The 19,459-nt window shown below is 56.1% G+C and overlaps 2 protein-coding genes across 9 annotated transcripts in view; one reads left to right on the forward strand and one right to left on the reverse strand.

Moving 5' to 3' along the window:
- LHX6 (LIM homeobox 6) overlaps nucleotides 1-19,459 on the forward strand; it is a 23,637-nt gene continuing 4,178 nt past the window's right edge. For 2 of the 8 annotated variants that reach the window (XR_008580019.1, XR_008580018.1), the window contains exons 1-10: nucleotides 1-397; nucleotides 911-1,051; nucleotides 1,185-1,367; nucleotides 1,443-1,564; nucleotides 7,338-7,558; nucleotides 10,225-10,325; nucleotides 10,406-10,501; nucleotides 12,493-12,667; nucleotides 13,365-13,468; nucleotides 15,287-15,972. Coding sequence is in view for 4 of the 8 variants with exons in the window: in XM_054848847.1 (XP_054704822.1) it covers nucleotides 323-397; nucleotides 911-1,051; nucleotides 1,185-1,367; nucleotides 1,443-1,564; nucleotides 7,338-7,558; nucleotides 10,225-10,325; nucleotides 10,406-10,501; nucleotides 12,493-12,667; nucleotides 13,365-13,468; nucleotides 15,287-15,307 (1,239 nt within the window). In the remaining 4 variants the exon portion in view is untranslated. Of the gene's footprint in view, nucleotides 398-910; nucleotides 1,052-1,184; nucleotides 1,368-1,442; nucleotides 1,565-7,337; nucleotides 7,559-10,224; nucleotides 10,326-10,405; nucleotides 10,502-12,492; nucleotides 12,668-13,364; nucleotides 13,469-15,286; nucleotides 19,112-19,459 lie in introns of those variants that run through there. The other 6 variants (XR_008580016.1, XR_008580017.1, XM_054848847.1 and 3 more) reach the window with 6 other exon arrangements.
- Nucleotides 18,356-19,459, reverse strand: part of MORN5 (MORN repeat containing 5) — a 15,079-nt gene continuing 13,975 nt past the window's right edge. The window contains exon 6 of the mRNA XM_054848851.1: nucleotides 18,356-18,452. The gene's annotated coding sequence lies outside the window, so the exon portion shown is untranslated. The remainder of the gene's footprint in view (nucleotides 18,453-19,459) is intronic.

Consider the following 19,459-nt stretch of genomic DNA (forward strand, 5'->3'; position numbering starts at 1 on the left):
TGCCCGGCCCGTACGCCCCGTCGGGGCGGGCAGCGCCCGTGCGGCGGGGGAGGACCGAACCGGTGTCCCGTCCCCCGTCCCCCTCCCCCCCCGCCGCGCCCGCGGGCGGTGCCGCTGCCGGTGCCGCAGGTAGCGGGGCCCGGCGGGGCGGGCGGCCCCCGGGGCGCGGCGGGGGGGCGCCGCTTCCTGCCCGGCCCGCGGCCGCCCCCGGCGGGGGAGCGGGGCCGGCGCGGCTCCCCGCCCTTCCTGCCGCGGCCGCGGGACGCGCCGCCCGCGGGCACGGAGCGCGGCGGCGGCGGGCGGAGCGGGGCGCGGCCGCCCCATGCACCGGAGCCATGAGGGCGGGCAGCCCCGGGGCCCGGGCCGCCGCGCTCCGGCCGGTGCCGAGGCGGGCAAGGTGAGCGCTGCCGCCGCTGCTGCCGTCGGGGCCGGGAGCGGGGCCGGGCACCCCGGGGCGGACGCGGGCTGGGGCCGGGGCTAGGGCTGGGCCGGGGCCGCTCGGTGCCTCCCGCGCCCGAGGGGAGGATTTTCCATCCCGGCGTTTTCTGGGGCGTTTTGTGCTCGGCGGAGGGAGAGGGGGAAGAATTTCGATTTTTAATTACTACCATTAAAAAAATCAAATTTGCAATTCTTTGGGTGGCCTGATGGATTCCCTGATTGACAGCCGGAATTGACACTCTGGGTACCTCTTATCTCGGGCATTTACGGCAATTTCTAATTGCAGGTAGTTTGTGGGGTTTTTTCAGCGCTTTGGCTCGCATGGGAACCGAGCGATTACTTCAAGAGGCCCGGGTTAAGTGCAGGCAGGGAGAGAATTCAATCCACATTCAAATTGCTTCATTAAAGAGACGCAGCTTTTGTTGCAAAGGATTTAAATGGCCACTAGAAAGTTCTTATTTATTGTTTTGAGGCGGTTTATATAGGGTGCCCCGCGCTCGCCCGGCGCATGGAGCCGCAGCCTCCCTCTCCCGCTCTCTCCCGCAAGGTGATGCCGCCGGAGCCGCTGCCCAAGGGGAGCGCCCGCTGCCTCGACCCTCACTCCCGCGCCATGGTAAGCGGGGCCGGGGGCGGCGGGGACCCGCCGGGTCGGGGATGCTGGGGGGTCTGCGGGGACGCGTCGGGACGCTCCGGGCCGGGACCACCGGGGATGGCGGGGCCCCGGCTAACGGCGGCTCTGCCCGCAGTCGCAGCCCGACGGGGAGCCGCTGCCCGGCGCCCTGGAGAAGGAGGACGCCCGCTCGGCGCCCAGCACGCCCTCCACACCGTCCGTCTGCTCCCCGCCATCCTCCTCCTCCTCCACGCCGTCGGCCGGCAAGAACGTCTGCTCCAGCTGCGGGCTGGAGATCCTCGACCGGTACCTGCTCAAGGTGAGCGGCAGCGGGGGGTGGCGGGCGGCGGGGGGCGGCGGGCGGCCCCGGGTCTCAGCCCCTTCTCTGCCGCAGGTGAACAACCTCATCTGGCACGTCCGCTGCCTGGAGTGCTCCGTGTGCCGCACCTCGCTGCGGCAGCAGCACAGCTGCTACATCAAGAACAAGGAGATCTTCTGCAAGATGGACTACTTCAGGTAGGGGATACGGGCTGGGGCGCAGCTCCGCGCTGAAGCCCCAGCTCCAGGGGGGTTCAGCGTCCTCACTCGGGTTGCCGAGAGGCCGGGTTCGCTCCGGCGCTGGCGGGGAGAAGGTTTGAAAAAGCTACCGGGCTCCCCGGAGCAGCCCGGCGGAGAGGCGTCCCCTCGGGGCACGGGGCGGAAGGAGATTTGGGGTGCAGCTGCACCACCTCCCAGAGGGGTTCCTGACCCCTCGCCTCGCTGCCGGGGTGCCCGTGCCTTCCGGCCGGGGCTGTGCGGGCCGCCCCGAGCCCCGGCGCCCCTCGGCACGGCGGCGGGAGCCTCTCGGCGCCGGCTTCGCGGGGATTGCGCGGCAGGAGAATTGTCCGCTCTCCGGGGAAATGCTGGTTGAACGGCATCTCCCCGGCTTCTGCCAGGAGGGTAAATGTGTACCCAACGGTCTGCGGTGCCGAACGGTTTTTAGAAACCTCTGTCTGCGATGTAGCATCTCAAACACCGAAGCGTCCGTGGCGGGAGCGTGTTAAAGAACCGAAACAAATTCCCGGCGGCGCAAGGTCCTGCGGCCGGGCCGGGGCTCGCCGGGTGCCGTTGTGTTCCGTCCGGACCTGCGTCCCCCGGGGGAGCGCGTCCTGCAGGCAGGCTGTTTCTGGCTTCGACGGTCTTTTGGTTATAAACGTGAAACCACGAGTTTTCCTCAAAAAGAGTGGCACGAGGGGATGGAGGATCCTGAGCTCCTTACTGGGGTTTAACTAAACATCAGAGCTCCCCGCTCTGACTTTCCATCTCATCAGGATGAGGGAATACTGTTTGCCCCGGGGGAAAGGGGAATCGCGGGCAGGCAACGAGAATGACCCCGGCGAGGGGCGCGGAGCGTTCGGCAGCATCCTCCCCGCCGCGGCGGAGCGGGTCCGGGGGTGCCTCCACGGAAAGGAAAGGAAGGAAGGAAGGTTTTTTTTTTCGGGAGGAAAAACCTTGGAGATTTCTCTAGTGTTTTTTATTGTGAGGGTCTCCAAATACTCGCTAAACCGCGGCTCAGCCCCCGTCCCCGCCGGGCTCGGTGCCGCCGCGGGGTGCGCGGCTGCTCGGGCTCCCGGAGGTGGGTGCGGGCGCTGCTCGGAGCCGGATCCGTCCCCGCGGGGCCGCGGCGCTCTGCGTCCTGCCCGGTTATTGCTGTTGTTATTTCTTTAAACTGCTATTTTTTGGTGATTTCACCAAAGCTTCCTTCACTCTCAACAGAAAGGTTCTGGCAAGTCCGAGGTGCTGTTGTGCTGCTTCGGGGCGCTTTCAGCGTTTTTCATTAATTAATAACCGTTCCGATGCCGTTAATGTTTTCTGTTTTTAAGAGTGGATCTTTCCAAAGGCAGTTTTAAAGTAGCGAGTGGATCTCTAAATTGCCTTCGAGCAAATAACAGCGAATAACATCTGTTAAAAATAAACCTATTTAGCTAGAAATCCCGAGCAGCACCGTCCCGCCCGGCGGAGGAGCGGGCGCTGCGCGGGGTCTCTGCCCGTCGGGGTCCGGGGATGCCGAAGGGAAACTAAAACGAAAATCGCTGAAGGCGCCGCAGGACGCCCCCGATTCCTGGGCGGCTGGTTTGGGGGGCGGGGGGGCTCCCAGACCGCACTTCGCACTTGCCTTTTTACTGAAAAATCTGAGTTGGGGGTTTTTTTGAGTGAAAAGCCGTGCGGCGGCAGCGTTCGGGGCCGGGCGGGCATGGGACGGCCCCGTTCCCCCCAGCCCCCTGGTCCGCGGGGCTCGCTGCGACCCTCGGCCGAGCCCCGGGCCGGTCCCGCTGCGGGGGCAGCGGGCGGGGGTCGCTCCCGCCGCCTCCGAGGGCAGCCGCGGCGGAGCCCGCCGGGATGAGCCGCGCTGCCGCTGCCGTCGGTGTCGGTTTGCGGCCGGGAGCCGCTCGCCAGGGCCGGGCGGGTCGGGGCAGACGCGCCCCGGCAAACCCGGCTCGGGGGCCGCTCACCCAGCCCTGGCTCCTGGGAGCATCCCGGCCCGCAGCCTAGCGAGCCCGGGACAGCCGGGACCCGATACTTGGCAAAGGACAAAGCTGACTCTGGAGATGGTTTTTTGTGTGTATTTGTTATTTGCTGCTGCTGAAGTGTGGGTTTTTTCTTAAAAGCAAAGCAGAAAACCCATCCTAACACATGCGGGTCTTTGGAGCCAGGGCAGATGGGAAGGGGCGGCGGGATGCTCTCTGCATGGAGCGCACGGCGGCTTTTATTGCACGGGCGCTAATTCCCCAGGAGCCGGGGCTGTTCACGGGCAGCCAGGGCTCGGGGTCCGTCAGGCGTGGGACCATCCATGGGCACTGCCCCGCTGCCCAAAGATGAATGCATTTTGGCCTGGTCTGTCCGACCTTCCCTTCCTCGTTCACGTGAGGGGCTGTGTAAGTGCTGGCGCTGCCGCAGCTCCGCAGCCTCATGTGCATTTTTAAGCAAACGCTGCTGTTTCCTGTGTCTTGTCAAATAATTGCATTTGGCATCCAGGGCTCCAGCACTTCGAGGAGAACCAAATTAAAATTGGAGCTTATTGAGCAGAACATTGTGTTCCCGGGTGATGCGAGGGCAGCTCACGGCCAAGCTCCCATGGCTGCGGTCGTAGGGAGGCCCGGTGTGATCCTGGTGTGATTCCCTCAGCGTCCCGCTGTGACCCCCGTGGCTCCCTGCTTTGCTGGGCAGCCCTTGGGCACATGAGCGTGGGGTTGCCGGACCCGACGTGTCTCCCTGAGGGCCAGGACAACAAAAGAGCCGTGCCGCGGGTGGGCCAATGCCTGCAGCCCAGCTGCGGCCCAGGTGGCCTCCGTCGGCCCTGCTGGGATGATGGTCCTGCTGGGATGATGGTCCTGCTTGAGCACTGCTGTGGCTCAGCCCACTGCTGGTCTGCTGTACAATTTGGGGTGATGTCTGGAAGCCGCAGCTGACTCCAGTGGCTGTGTTACAGGCTTCCTACAGAGAGGCCCCAGGAGGAAATGGGGACATTTGGAGCTGTGGGTGGCCCTGGGCACCGGGTGTCCCTTGCCCTGTCCCCGCAGGCAGGGATGGACAGCAGGGCTCAGGGAGCTGTACACCCCGGTACAAGCGGTGTGTGAGAACCAGGACACACCAGGGCGTCTTCCCGCCTCTGCATTTCCCGTGCCCCAGATGTTGCAGCTGCTCCTGGGGGAGGCAGAATGAGTCTCTCTGGGATGAGTCTTTCCTGGTAACGTCGCTGGCGCTTTCCATCTCCTGGCGCTAACGGTCGTGGAGAGCCGGCAGCATCCACTCACCTGACCACAAACCACACGTGCGGGGCCTGAGCCAATGGCTCTGGCAGATGTTGGTGATGCCCCGGGCTGTGCTGCAGTGCTGGGCTTGGGGAAAGCCTCTGGCTCTGCATCTCCTGCTGCAGTGCGGCCCCATCCCCATCCCCACCAGGCGGGTGGCAGGAGCCACAGGGAGCCCCTCGCCTTGTGTTTCGCAGCCCCAGTTGGGCAGGGCTTTTTGGGCTATCGCCGCCCTGCAAGCTCGGTGAACTAAAGCCTATTTTATTTTTGAGCTGTTATTTCCAGTGGTGATGGGTCAGGGCACCCTGCTCACCGGCATTTCTCTCTCCATTCCTGCGTCGCTGATGGTAGTGGTCCCTGTGGTGATGGTCCCTGTTGGGTGACAGCGGGTGCCCGTGCCCAGCCCCAGCTCAGCTTGCTTTCTGTAAAACCTGATCGCTGCAATTAGTGCCAGAGGCAGGTGCTGCCCGAGAGCTGTGGGCGCAGCACTGGTGGTTGTCGGTGCCGCAGCCTCTGCAGCCCCTGTGCCTGCGTCTGGCTGCCGAGCCTCAGCCTCTTGCTGCGTGCTGCTTGTGCCGTGGCTCTGCGGGGGACAGCGGCATCAGCCCCTGCCTGTGCTGGCTGCTGCGGCCCTGGGACCCCCTGTGCCCTCAGCAGCCCCTGCCCTGCTCCCTAGGGACCTTGGCTGGGGGGACACCGTGCTGTGGGTCTGGGGCCACCTGGGTCCCACACAGCTGGTGTGTGACAGGGACGGGACGGGTCACCTTTCTGCATGGTGCCCCGTGCCTCGGTTTCCCCTTGGTCCCAGAGGCGCTGGGACGTGCCTGTCCCCGTGCTGCGTTCCCCCCTCCCCGTAGCAGGCTGTGATTCGAGCGGGGAGCAGCGATTACCACGTGCTATTAGCTCGGGTAAGCCAGCCCCTCGTTTGATACCGTTCAGCAAGTACAACTGTTTACATAGCACATTGTTCAAAGTAATTCAATTTACAGGAATGATCTTTACTTCTAAATAAAAAATTAATACAGTTCTTTTGTTTGTGCGTTTATATAAACTAGCTGGCACAAAGTCAGTTTACAATGTTCCCATCTGAAGTAAATTAGTGAAGTCTCTTAGCTAAGTCTCTGTATAATTTCAGCACAGAAATGTCCTCTCTAAAGCAGCCTTTTTTTTTTTTTTTTGGTCAGCTATGGTCAAGCTGAAAAATTTAAACCTTTCTTTTCCTCCCAAATAGTTTTGCACTTAGTAATTCCAGCACAGGATGGTCTTCCCGCATCTCGCTGAGCCTGCGGCAGGCGGCGGCTCTGTAGCATGGGGTCGGGCACGGGCAGCGTGTGTTGGCTGCGGTGGGCTGACCTGGCTCTTCCACTGCCCGCCTGCAGTGGCCGGGGCTGCTCTGGCCAACCGAAACCGAGGGACTCACGGTACGGGGTGTCTCCTGCCGCCTGGTGTGGTCGCCTCGGTGTTTTGTGCCTCCGCTGAGAGATGCTGGAGCCGCTTGGGTAGGGGTGGCAGCGGCTCCGCTCCCCAGCCAGTGTGAGGTTGGGGGCACGTGGGACCCGGCTGCGGTGAGGGGATGGGGGGGAGCCCCCGGGGAGCCCGAGGCAGCGGCGGCAGTGGCTGCGCTGGGGGTGCGCGGGGAAGCGTGGTGGCTGTGATCAGGGCTGTGTCGGAGGCAGCGCCAGCTCTGCGGTGACACAGGAGATGCTCGCTTCTCCCCTGCTGCTCTTGCTGCTGCTCACTGCATTTATTTTTTCAAGCAGCAGTAATATTAAAATGCAGAAGCCAAACCAAGGCCGTGCCTGACCCTGCCCGCACTGCAGGCAGCACCTCCTGGCGGGTGCTGGCCCAGGGGCACAGGGCTGCGGGTCTGTGTCTGCGCCTCCCTGTGAATCGCCCAGCCTTGGCTGGCGGCATCCTGGCAGAAATGGGTTTTTCAGAAGTGCGGGGGTCCTGGCCGTCTTGTTGCCTCTTCGTTGTGCTGCGCTGCTTTCCAGCGTAACTCACTCACTCAAGCACGATCATCATCATCCTCTTGCAGTGAGGAGACTCCTCATAAGAGGAAAAAGCAGATGCATGCGGCTGTACGTGTGAGGAGAAAACACATGGTTTGATTTATGGCAACGGGAGAGAACCAGCTCTGACACAGTTTCCATCTGAGTCTCACACTGGCTGTTATCAAAATAAAAAGCCCATGGGCTTGGAAGCTGATTCATGGTGCTACGTCACCTCAGCCCCTCGGTCGTGTCTGGCGCCTCGGGGCCGCGGTGTATCACGTCCCGCTCCTGCCCGCGCTGCTGCCTGCGCCACTGCCCGCACCGCCCTGCCGCGGGGGAATGGACCGGTGGGATGGTTTCGCTGCAGCCCGTTCCCTGCATCAGTGTTGTGGGATTTGGGCGGGACGGGGCGAGCGATGGGGCTGGCAGCCGTGCCCGTGCCCCAGCATCGTGCTGCCTGCCCTCACCCTGCCTGCCCTCACCTTGCCTCTTCTCCTCCCACAGCCGGTTTGGTACAAAGTGCGCCCGCTGCGGCAGGCAGATCTACGCCAGCGACTGGGTGCGGCGAGCGCGGGGCAACGCCTACCACCTCGCCTGCTTTGCCTGCTTCTCCTGCAAGCGGCAGCTCTCCACCGGTGAGGAGTTCGGCTTGGTGGAGGAGAAGGTGCTGTGCCGGATTCACTACGACACCATGATAGAGAACCTCAAGCGAGCGGCGGAAAACGGTACGCAGCCCCAACGCCGCGGTTGTGGCCTCACCCCAGGCCGTCCCTGTCTCCCACGCTGACCCCTGTCATGGGGTGCCAGGGCCAGTCCTATCATCACCAAAAAGGAGCAATGGGTGGCCCGGAGGGGAGTTGAGTGTGAGGATCTGGGCTGGCAGAGGCCTCCTGGGGATGGCCGATGTGCCGGCAGTGCCCACAGCTCATGGGAGACCCGTGTGCCGTGGGTGATGCCGGGGACAAGCCCCCGGTCCCACGCAGCTTGGCACGCCGCGTGCAGGGAGTGAAGAAGCTACTGGGATTTTGAGGCTGTGAGTCATAAATCTAGAAGGTGGGAAAGCTGGCGATCCGTCAAAACCTTCCCATCATTTTCCACCCGCCCTGTCTGCCCGGGGACGTGCTGCTCCCAGCTGGACTGCGCCGCGCGGTGCCGACCCCACCACGGCACGCCATGAGCAGCTGGCCAGCCTCTGCTTTCCCAGTTGAGTCCCCCTCCCAGTGGGGTTGGGCTGGTGGCACCGAGGTCAGGCAGCGCAGCACCCCCTCCCCTTGGGCACGGCCCAGCCCCATCCTCCTGTGTGGCAGCGGCCAGAGAGATGCTTGGAGGAACGAATCGGTGGGGTTAGTCTGACATAGTGCACAGGGAGGCCAAGCAGTGCTGGGGCTGTCCTGCATTGGAAGCACCCGAGATATGTTGATATGGCAGCGATCGCAGCTCGGGGGAGCAGGCAGCCTCCTGGGCTCAGTGCTGTGGGAGCTCGCCGTGCCCAGGGCAGGAGGGAGCCTGGCTGGGGCAGAGGCCGGGTCCGTCTCGTGCCTGCAGGCAGCAATGGCTGCGGGGCTGTTTGCTTTTATCATGTGGGTGCTGCACCGGGTGAGGGGAGGCTGCCCAGGGACGCTGTGCAGCCGCAGGGTCACTGAGGGACGTGCCTGGGGCTGCCTTCCCATGGGTCCCCATGCCCAGGACCCTCCCAGGGCTGGGGCTGCGTTGGGACATCGCGCCCAGCTGGGAGCAGGGTTCCATCCCTCTGTGCCCCTTGCTAGCGCTTGGTGGGCACCGGGAGGCAAATGCCGTGTCCTGGCCCATGCAGCATGTGGAAACTATTAACAACCTGACGTGAAAATAGTCAGTGTTTCTGTTTACAGTGTTTGAGTAAGAAGATGAGAACAGAGTGCCCGCTTGGGCTGGGAGGGTCCCGGCTCGGGACACGGCTTGCGATGCCTTGGTCCATATGGTCGGCTGCAGCGAAGGTGTGAGCAAGGCAGCAGGGAGCAGGGATGGTGGGGAGTAGGGACAGAGCGGGAGAAGCCATGTGGCCAGGAGGAGCAGGCTGGTGCGAGGACAGGAGGGTCTGGAGCTGTTATCCCAGTTGAGGGTTGGGGCGGTGGGATTGCCACTGCTCGTAGGGTCCTGCTGGTGTGGGCTGAGCCCCAGTGTCGGGGCAGTGCTGGGGCACATGGCGTGTCCCGCGTGGGTACCTGTGTCCAAGTGTCCCCTGGTTTTGAGAAAGGGATGGGATCGCTTTGGAGAGCTGCAGTTGCTGTGGAGTTGGAGGGCCATGCTCCCCCCTCCAGTAATTACCCAGCAATTTCTTCTGCACATGAGGTTTTACATACAAGAAAAATAAACAGATGTTGCTGAAGTCAGAGTCCCATTCATCATCCTAAAAGAACAAGTCAAACTATATGAGAAAGTCCTTCAACTCAAGCCAAGACAATCACAGCCCAGTCCAGCTTGCAGAGCGAGCGACGGGTTGTGCAGGCGCATCCTGGGAGCGGGGCGAGCGCCAGCCCTGCTCAGGCATCCTCCCTCATCCATCACTCGTCGGTGCTTCACCCGCACCGCCGAGAGCAGCGGGGCTGGGTACAACATGGGCTGCAGCGGGGACCCCGGCAAGGAAGAAGGGATCCCAGCTCTGGGCGCTCTCTCCGCAGGCTCCGTAGCTGTGCAAGCACGACTGAGCTCGCCCTGACGCTGTGCTTGGCAAGTGGGTGGACAGACCCCCCCTTAGCGCGTCACCCTGAGTGGGGTTGCTGCTCAGAGCGTGGGCACCCCGAGGCCATGGGCACGGTGTTGCTCCTGTTGCTGCTCCAGGAGCTGGGAGGAGGTTGGGGTGCCGGGATGATTTGGGGCCAGGGAAAGGAGCAAAGAGCCCGTTGAAATGCTGAGCAAATGAAACGACTGATGGAGGCAGCGCCTGCAGGGGAAGACGGGGTCACGGGGAGCAGCGTGGGGCAGGATTGATGGATGTTGGTGAGCCCGGCGGAGGCAGGGTCCCCTTCTGAGCCGCTTGCTGGAGGACGTGGCCAAGTGGTGACCGCGAGTCAGGGCCAGCAGGACATCACCTCAAAATCCATCTTCATGCTGCCATTTCCCCATCCCTCATTCCCTGCATCTTCCACCAACTTGCTGCATTTTTCTTAATTCAACAGTAAACTCCTTGGGGCTGGTGGTGTCTCCTGGAGGGGCTCAGCACCCCAGGGCAGCTCCCGAGCCCCAGAGCTGGCTCCACTCTTTCTGCTACTGCTCGCAGCAAGGGATGCTGCGGGTGCCCACGCTGTGATGTCAGGCGTGTTTTCCCCCGTTGAGTGGCTGTTGCTCGCGGGGGCTGCAGGCAGGCGGGCAGGGGAGTTTCTGACCCGCAGCGCACGGGGTTTCTCTCTTGTAGGTAACGGGATCACGCTGGAGGGGGCTGTGCCCTCGGAGCAGGACAGCCAGCCGAAGCCGGCCAAGAGGGCCCGCACCTCCTTCACCGCCGAGCAGCTGCAGGTAGCGGGGCTGGGCCTGGGGGGCCAGAGGGGCCGTGGCTGCCCAGCCTCATCCTGACCCCCTCTTTCCTCTCCCCCCAGGTCATGCAGGCACAGTTTGCTCAGGACAACAACCCCGACGCACAAACGCTTCAGAAGCTGGCGGACATGACGGGGCTGAGTCGGAGAGTCATTCAGGTGAGGGGCAGCCAGGGGTGGGCAGGGGGCAGGCAGGGCTGGGCAGGGTGCGGGCACCATCGGCCGAGCAGGGCCGAGGAAGGGCAGAGGAGGTGCACCAAAAGGCTGGTGCTAGACAGGGCTCGTGTCCCTGTAGCCCCTCGGTCCCGCACATCAACCCCGGGACTTGCCACATCCAGCAGCTTCGTGCTGCCTCACTGCTGTGTTGGCTTCACCGGGTCCCGTAGCACTGCCGGGACCGTCCTTTCTTTGTTTCTATTTGTTTTTCCCTCTTATGATGTGATGAAAAAAACCCCCAACCATACAGCCTCAGCCAGTCCCAATAAACTGCTGGGTGGGAAAGCTGTGGCTGGCGTGCTGCCCCGGAGCTCTGCTCTGCCCTGACAGCAGGCACGGGCAATGCGGGCGCTTCCCCGACAGCCGTCCCCGCTGGAGCAGGCAAAGCCAGCTGCTTTGGGAAGCGTTGGGATTGAGAAGTTTAAAAAAAAAAAAAAAAAAAAGGATTTTGCAGCCTCAGGGGAAGCAGTGGCAGGAAAGTCCCCGGGGTTGTGCTGTTCAGGAGGGGAGGGAGAGCGGTGCCGCAGGGACTGAGAGAAACGTCCCCTCTGCAGCTCCCAGCTCGCCATCCCCGTAGACAGCCCGGCTCTGCTCCCCGGTGACATTTATACTCTTCACTTTAATGTTCTGCTGACATACTTTCTGCATACAATAAAAACATGAGCGATTAAAATAAATTTGGAGCTTTCATCCAGGATTGTTTTGCCAACGACACATTTAAATTTCATGTGTGAAAATATGGCTCAAGCCTCAGTTATTGAGATTCTCCGTTTAGCTAAAGATCAAGCAGTCTGCAGACTGGGCTATTTTTTATGTGGATAATTTTTAAAGGCGCTTTGAACAGGAAACAATTTGTCAAATGCTTACGACTGTTTCCTTCTCTGTGGTCCAGCATGCGTGGCCTCAGAGAGCTGATCTTCTCTCAGCCTTGGAGAAGATTTTTATTCCCAGCTATCTTTGAAAAATTAAGGCGTAAGAAAGAAATCACCACATTAGCACAGAACCCCCTTCCATGCATGTTTTAATTCTAGGGTGTAATGCCCTAACTATTCCTTTAATTAGAAGCAGTGAGATATGGTCAGAGGGCTCATATCCGCTGCTCGGATGGAGTAGGGCTGTATCCCACAGTACCCTCCTTTCTCAGCTTTAATGTCCTGCTGATGTGGTTTTAAAATACAATAAACCACAAGTGATTAAACCAGTATTGTTTTCATTGTCCCTAAAGTCACATCTTCTCCTAGTCTAAGGTTTTACTCAGCTGTTTCCCCTTGTCTCTTGCCTAGCCGATGCTCACGCATTTCCCAGCCAATCTCAGCTGCGCTTTTAGGCCGGGCTAGCTGGGGTTGAAGGTTAAAATCCAAATAAGATCTCGAAGGGTGCTCCCATCATTTGCTGTGGAAGGCATGCAGGGATGAGGGTTTCTGCCTGCAGGGATGGATGAACCCAGCCAAAGTTCGGGTACGGGGGGTGTTTCTGCCCAGTGTGGTTCCCAAGGGCTTTCACAGCCCTTCGAGCTCAGGAAGCAGCTTGCCGTTAAAATGATTTTAGTGTGGAAGGGAATAGTGCAATCATTAATGTGAATTTCTGCGTCACCTAGTCAGGGTGTTTCACTCAGTGACTCCTGCGACAAACTTCAAGGTTTTAATTACCCTAATAAAGAATAGTGTTAGTTTTAACCAAGACAAATTAATAGCAGAGATGCACTTTGGGCACCCTAATGTCTGTGCTGTCTTGAGACAAAGCTCTTGCTCTAGTGAGTGTAAAACAAAGCTATGGAAGCTGGTGGAACACTGGTGAGGTATTTCAATGTGCAAATGTCTAAATTTGATTGCTTTTTTTAAATATTTGAAAGAGACACCCATCATAGGGTCTTGGTGAAGAACCACGCTTCAATTGTCTCTCCATTGACACAGGGTTTGCTGCTTTTGTTTCAGGTTTGGTTTCAAAACTGCAGAGCCCGCCATAAAAAACACACCCCCCAGCACACGGTGCCGCCCTCGGGAGCCCCCCCACCCCGCATCCCTTCTTCGCTCTCTGATGACATTCACTACTCGCCCTTCAGCAGCCCGGAGCGGGCCAGGATGGTGACGCTGCACGGATACATAGAAAGTAAGTGCTGGTTCGCGGGGCTCCAGCAGCGCGGCGCTCGGGGACGGCGGGGCAGTGGGGTGCTCCCCGGGAGCAGGTGGTAGCACCACGGCACAGGGCGCTGTCAAAAATGCCCTTGTACTGCGGGTGCATGGCTGGTGCGCACGCTGCTCCTCCTCCTCCTCGTGGTCTGATGAACTTTGGGATTTTTTGAAGGGCCCTTTACGGGGAAGCCCCAGATGAGAGAAGGAGGAGGGAAGGGGCTGCTGCGGCCTCTTTCCTTCGGTACCTCATCCCCAGGAAAGTCACTGCCCGGTTTTACCCGACTGGTCCTTGGGCCTCCTTGTTTCTTTGTCATGGAGAAGAGGTGTGAATGTGCTCTGTTGAGCTCGGTGGTCAAGTGGTCTCCTTCCTGCTCACACGATCAGCATTGCTTTCTCTAACAGTTGCTAAGTGCCGGTGAAATCATTTGTGAATGGCTGGCAGCTTTGGTCATGCCTGGACGGAGGTTTTGGCTCCGTGACTCATGAGGCTTCTCCCCTGGCTTGCCCACGCCGCTGTAGTAAAACGTGGCTCCTGCTGCACCTCTGCCTGACCCACCGGGCACCTCTTTTTCCACGCGTGTCCCGAGCTGCTCCCCGGTGCAAGCCCGACTGTGCCGGTTGCAGGGCGTGTGTTGTTTGTAGTAACAGAGGCTGAAGCCTCTTCTCATCCACAGGTCAGGTACAGTGTGGACAAGTGCACTGTAGACTTCCCTACACTGCTCCACCAGTGCACCTCAAAGCAGACATGGAAGGACCACTATCTAATAGGGGTGAGAAGGTAATTGTAGTCCCTGTTTCAGGCTTTGGGGCCAATCCTCAACTGTAGCAAAGATTTTTGTGTAACACCATTGCCACTGCTGTCTCCTGTCAGCATCACTGCTTCTCCATGATCTCTGGCAGCTGCCGCCCGCTCATGTGTCTTTTCTTAATTCGGGTGGTCCTCGATCGACATACCAACCGTTGGTCAAAATGGCATCACTTTGTTCTTCACTAAATGCCCCTCGTTGTCGTGATGTGCTGGGATGCTCTGCCTGCGCTCACTGAAGGCTTTTGACATCCTCCTGCCTGAACTCCTCTCTCTGGTTTCTCCCCTTCCCATGTGCAATGAGCTCCGTCGTCCTGCTCCGTTCCTCGCTGTCTGTGCACGTCGTCGGTGCAAACAGCAACTGGCTGTTAGCAACGGAGCAGGGGGGACCTTTAGCATGTGCTGACTTTCCAGTTTTCCATGAGTAAATAAGAAATATTCGTTTCTAGGGGATTCCAGTATTGCTTAAAAAAATAACAACTGGCTGTTACAATATCTGAAGTAGGAATGTTATTTCACAATGTCTGGCCAGGAAACAATATTGCATATTGATATTTTGCTGTTCAGCATTTAAAGTAGCTGTCTGTTCTAACACAGCATATTTGGGGGCAAGACTTCTGAAATAGGCTTAGGCTCCTAGATTTTATTTAGGATCTCAATTTAAGTGGCTTTGTTTTGAGGAAACGCTGAGCTTTTGGCAACTCTTATTGGTTTTAGCTTTTGTCTTTACTGTTAGAAGTTCTCAACATCTTATTTCAAATCTCTCTATGCAGTGCAGCAACTGCAGATTATTGAGCTCTGTTTCAATAAGCACAAGCAGGGGTACAGCCAAGTTACTTTTTCAGCCTAAACGCTATCATTTTGTGATATCTGCACAGCAAGCTGGAGAGTTTTCAGAAAATATATAAAAATACATTAAAAAAATATAAAAATATTATACAGGCCTGGTGCTGTCATTCAGAGAAACTTCACTGCAGCAAGTAGTTCCTATGATTTAAATGCGATTACGTGCTCGCAGCTGTTGCAGAACTGGGTTCTCAGGACACGGAGCTGCCCCCCAACCAGCTCCTTTTCCAAACAATCACTTGCATGTTGAATTCCTGAAACCTGAAGCAGCCCCTTTTGCAACATCCAAAATTTTTTAAAAGCAGTGATAGCTGAGATCCTGGGAAAACAGATGTAACTGCTAAGTCTCCGTTTTCCTCTGCACGTGGGGCACACTCCCCACTCCTGTCGGGGTACCCAGCGCAGCGGCTGTGGGAGAACCGAGTTGTGCCCAGCTCAGTGGCTGCTTCCCCCGACTGATGGCAAGGACAGATGCTGCATTTGCAGAGCAGCACGGTACAGCGGTTTGGGGGAAGCCTGTGCTGATTAGCAAGTGAGATGGAGAGAGTACCGTCAGCAGTGGTCTTCATCTTTCTTGGTAGCTGCTGTATCACCGAGCAGATAAATGAACTGCTGGTGTCAGTGTGTTGCCCAGCACGGTAGTTTCATGGCTAAAGGTGTGCCTGGAGGTGCCTCTCTCCTTAGGCAGTGTGCTGCCATAGTGCCGTTACCTCCGTCTGGGCTCCTTGGCTGTGGTGCGTGCCTTCCCCGGCCGGCTCCGTTCCGTTCCGTGGCAGGGCTGGCGGCTCCCAGACAGACAGTGGTTCCAGAGAGGGGTTTTCATGGGGAAGCGGCTGCCACAGCGGGGCACGTGTCTGTTCTGTTGGTCCCTGAAAACACATTTTCATCGCGAGGGCTGTCTGTCTCTGAAAGCAGCTAACGCTCCGTTCCCGTTTTTCCCACTAGGTCATCCTCTTTCAGTACTGACCGCGCAAACTCTTCCTCATCTGCCCATGGCGCTACCAGCACCACTGCCCCTCAGCCGCTGAAACACAGCGTCCAGCCCAAGGCAACTGTTATCAGTCATGCAGGAGAAACTCAAATCCAGCACTCTCAGTTGTTTCCATTGACCAGCACCTAACATCCACTATTATTTCTCCAGCGACACTCTGTGTATGTGTGTGTTGAGTGCAGAGTTACATTTTTCACTTGTTTCTTGTGGACTTGTAGAATGACCGTGAGTCTCTCCAAGGCAATGCCAGACACAGTCAAAACTAGTGACTCTACTGTGCTTGCAAATCTTGCTCCCAAACCCATGGGAATACGAACAAACCAGAACATGCTGAATCTCAGGGGGGTCGATGATCACCTCTGAACATAAAGGAAGGAGGAATTTACGTGGTTTGGCCTGATTCTCTTTTTGCACCAGTGAAGCACTGTTGGTTCCCGGACATCCCTCCTTATTTCCACTTGTGAAATCTGAAATGGGCTTTTTTTGGCTCAGCAACTCAATATGTACACAGACCTTCCTGAGCCAAACTTGCGGGTAGCTGAGGCTCCACTAAGTGGAAAACATGATGCCAGCTGGAAATAGGCAGTTTTTCTTCCTCCTCAAAGTGCTTTAGAATCACATGCCCTTTGATCACCCTAAGGTAAGTAAATCTTAGTACTTTTCCCCTCATTTTATAGGAGGGGAAACCGAGATGTCCTAAACTGAGAGGAACCGTGGGGGTTGGTGGCAGAGCCAGGTTTAGCACTCCGAAGCTTTAGATTGCTGACTTGTTCTTAGAGCACTGAATATCTCTCTCCTCTCACAGCCATCTGCCAAATCATCTTTGCTTTTTTATTTTACTCTTGTTCTTTATTAACAAGCTACTTTATTTCCTTGGAGTCATATTGGATCACAGATGGGTGATTTCAGAATGTATCTACACAAAACTCGCAGACACTTCATACTCTGGGACTGGGAAATCCTCAATGGAAGCTGACCATAAATGTGTAGAAATGTTCTGCCCTAGTGTGGACCCAAGTTCAGTTAGTGGAAACAGTGGGGTAGAAACTGGAGACCTGTTAAAACGGTGAAAACCCCAGTAAGGCCAGCAGGAACAGTCACCAGCAGAGTGGACAGCAAGGTGATGGCGTATTCCTTTATCTGGCAGCATCGCTCTGATTCCCTCTGCTCTCCTGTTGCTCTCCCTTGCTGGAGTACGGCTGTTGCTCCTGCCAAGTCCTCAGACGAAGGCGCAGCCCGGGACGACTGCTGCCGGCGGGGCAGGCACCGCAGGGCTCATTGCAACAACAAAGGAAGTGCTCAGCAGCCTGGCCTCAAATCAGGAAAAAAAGCTCCAAAATGATCTTTCATTGATGGTAATAACAAAAAGTAAACAAGTAACCTTTGCCAGCCCTTCTCAGCTTGCAACAAGCCAAGAGCAGGTCTGTAACGAAACCTTTCTCCACGCAAGCGCACGTGTCTGTCTTGCTGCTAAGTGTCTGAGGCCACGTTTCCAAGAATGTGAAAGCCTACTATGAGCCACAGTTAGTGTGTAATATGACTGAACTGTGCCTGAGGAACAGAAGACAGGAATCCATCCGTTACGTAACTTGTTTTTAATGCGAACTGTAGATACGTGTGTTTTCCTCTCTGGGAGATCCTGGATCAATCTCCAACATCGGCAGGGTGGGCAGCCATCCCACTGGTTTGGCCAGTCCGTATTGCACACGTGGCAAGCCTTCTCCTGCCCGTGCTCCCGAGCTCTGTGTGACACTGACGGCCGGACACGCGGCCCCAGCTAACCGTGAGGCACGCTCGCTGCTCTGACTGCACGGGGAGTGGTATACGGAGATGTGGATGTCTGCTGAGGTGGCCACCAAGATCTCTTGGTTTGAGAAGTAACTGCCTACAAGCATGCGTTGATATTTGTTGGGACAAATATATATATACACACACATATATACCTCTGTGTGCGTGTATATATTGAAAAAAAAAACAAAACAGAGAGAGAGAGAGCGATGGTAATACCTTGGACAGTTAGGCCAGTATTCTGTCTAATTACAGCTAGCAGCTCTGTCCCCAATTCAAAATAACATTTGAAAGGAGAGAGGACATTAAGTCCTCCAAGTAGTATTGTCACCTCCTGACGTGCGAATGACCGCTTCCAGTGCGTAGGCAGTGACGAGGCACTCCCGCACACCTGACCTGACTGGAACCAGGGCTGCAGAAATGTCCCCTCAGGGAGGGGACCGGCCACAAGTTGCACCGGTTGCAGTCACTTTTCTCCTGGTCTGTGGCAATGAGCGCAGGACGGGCGTTCCTTTTGTTGACTGTTGGTGGAGCGTTTGTAACCGGGAGGTTGAAGTGGATTGTGTCCACATGCGATAGCCTTGAGACGCTGGTGGTGGTCGGCGGGGTCGCTGGGGCCCGACTTTCTTCTCCATTTGTACTCACGCATCCTAATGATCATTTAGTTGTGGAATTAGTGCTATAAACAAATGGGTGGCTGTTCCATTTAAGACTGAAGGAGAGACTTCAGGCTGTAACATGACCTGACATCCCGCAGTACTCGAGATTTCCACAACCGTTTTGTTGAGGGAGAAAATAGTTTGATGCGTTTCTCTTCTGTCTCGGCAGTGCAATGAAAACGAAACTATAAAATCTGTATCTGCTAGATACCAACTTAGTTACTGAACAAAAAACCCCAGACAACCAAACCCAGTTGTGAAATGTACTGTATAGCAAAGGTTTTGTAACTGATGCCACTGACAGGACCGGAGCGCAAAGCAGAGGCCGAGGGAACGCAGGTGCTTGTCCAGGGGAGCAACTCACGGCTGCCCGCGGGTGAACGGCCCCGCGCAGACTCTGCTCCGGGGCACCTTCTCCCAGAAGTAGCCAGGAGCAGCTTTGCTAATTCAGAAATCAGGCTCTGTTTATATTAAGCCCAAATTGTTTGCAAAAACTGGAAGCAATTCAGCTTGTGCAGTTTTAGAGCTAATTATGTGTATGGAAAATACTCAACTGTACCAAGAATGTAAGAAATCCTCTAATTTATTCAATACATTGTTTCACAACATATTTCACACTGACTGTTGCCACTGAACCAAACCTTATCTCAGGTCATTTGCATTCATCTCCTGTCTGTAGATTAAAAAAAAAAAAATTAAAATCATTCTCATTTTCTTAGTTTATTCAGTAATTGCCAAATGGGTTCTGGTGCAGCAGTGCAGACTCCACGTACTAAACTTTTCCGGTTGCTATTTACAAACCCTTTTGCAGACAAAATCCGAGGAAGATAGCCAGTGAAAGGCTTTTCACTCAAGTTTAATAAGGTAACTAAATATGGCAAGGGTCTGAAAGTGGAATGGTTTACAGTTTTATTAGCAGTTATTTTTTTTTTTGGCTCATGCTGGTTAACCCCAATGCCCGAGCTAAAGGTGCTTACACAACTTACTAGTTGGGACGGGGGAGTGGGAACCAATCCTGCACTACTATCAGTGATATATCTGTAGGATGTCAACTATAGACACATCAGTTTTATTTCATCCGCCAATCATTTTGTTGTAGCATGTTGCAATTCTGCATGTCTTGGCTACAATGGTTAAAAAAAAATTCTCTGAATGAGTGGACAGTCAAGACTAATATTTATTTTAAAAAAGTAAAACTAAATTGTAAGCACTTTTTTGTAAAACCAATGTCTGTTTTGTTACATACTTTTAATGTTGTGCTTTGTAAATGTCTTATTTGTGTAATAAATAAAGTTAATGCAAGTAGAAGTGCTGGCACTTACATCCAGAAAATGATGTAATTCCATTTTATTTTATTTTTAAATACTTTCTGGCTTACTAATCAAGCAGCAACCCACCCAGTTTTCCTCTTTTATTATTTTGTTAAACTCTGGCTTCAGGAGAGTTCAACAAACGTTCGTAGTAAATGGATATAATTTCCTAGTTAGCAAACCAGTCATTAAAGAATACCTCTGGTGTACATTATTACAATGATCAATCAATATCAAAGTACTGAGCAAAAAGAGAGGAAAGGAATTCACCAGGACAGCTAACTAAAATCTGGGAAAATAATGTTGATTAAGATGGATTTGAATGACTTCAAGACCGAATCTGAGGCACTCTTTTTAACAAATTGTTTTC

Source organism: Grus americana, chromosome 20, assembly GCF_028858705.1.
Source record: "Grus americana isolate bGruAme1 chromosome 20, bGruAme1.mat, whole genome shotgun sequence".
NCBI lineage: Eukaryota > Metazoa > Chordata > Aves > Gruiformes > Gruidae > Grus > Grus americana.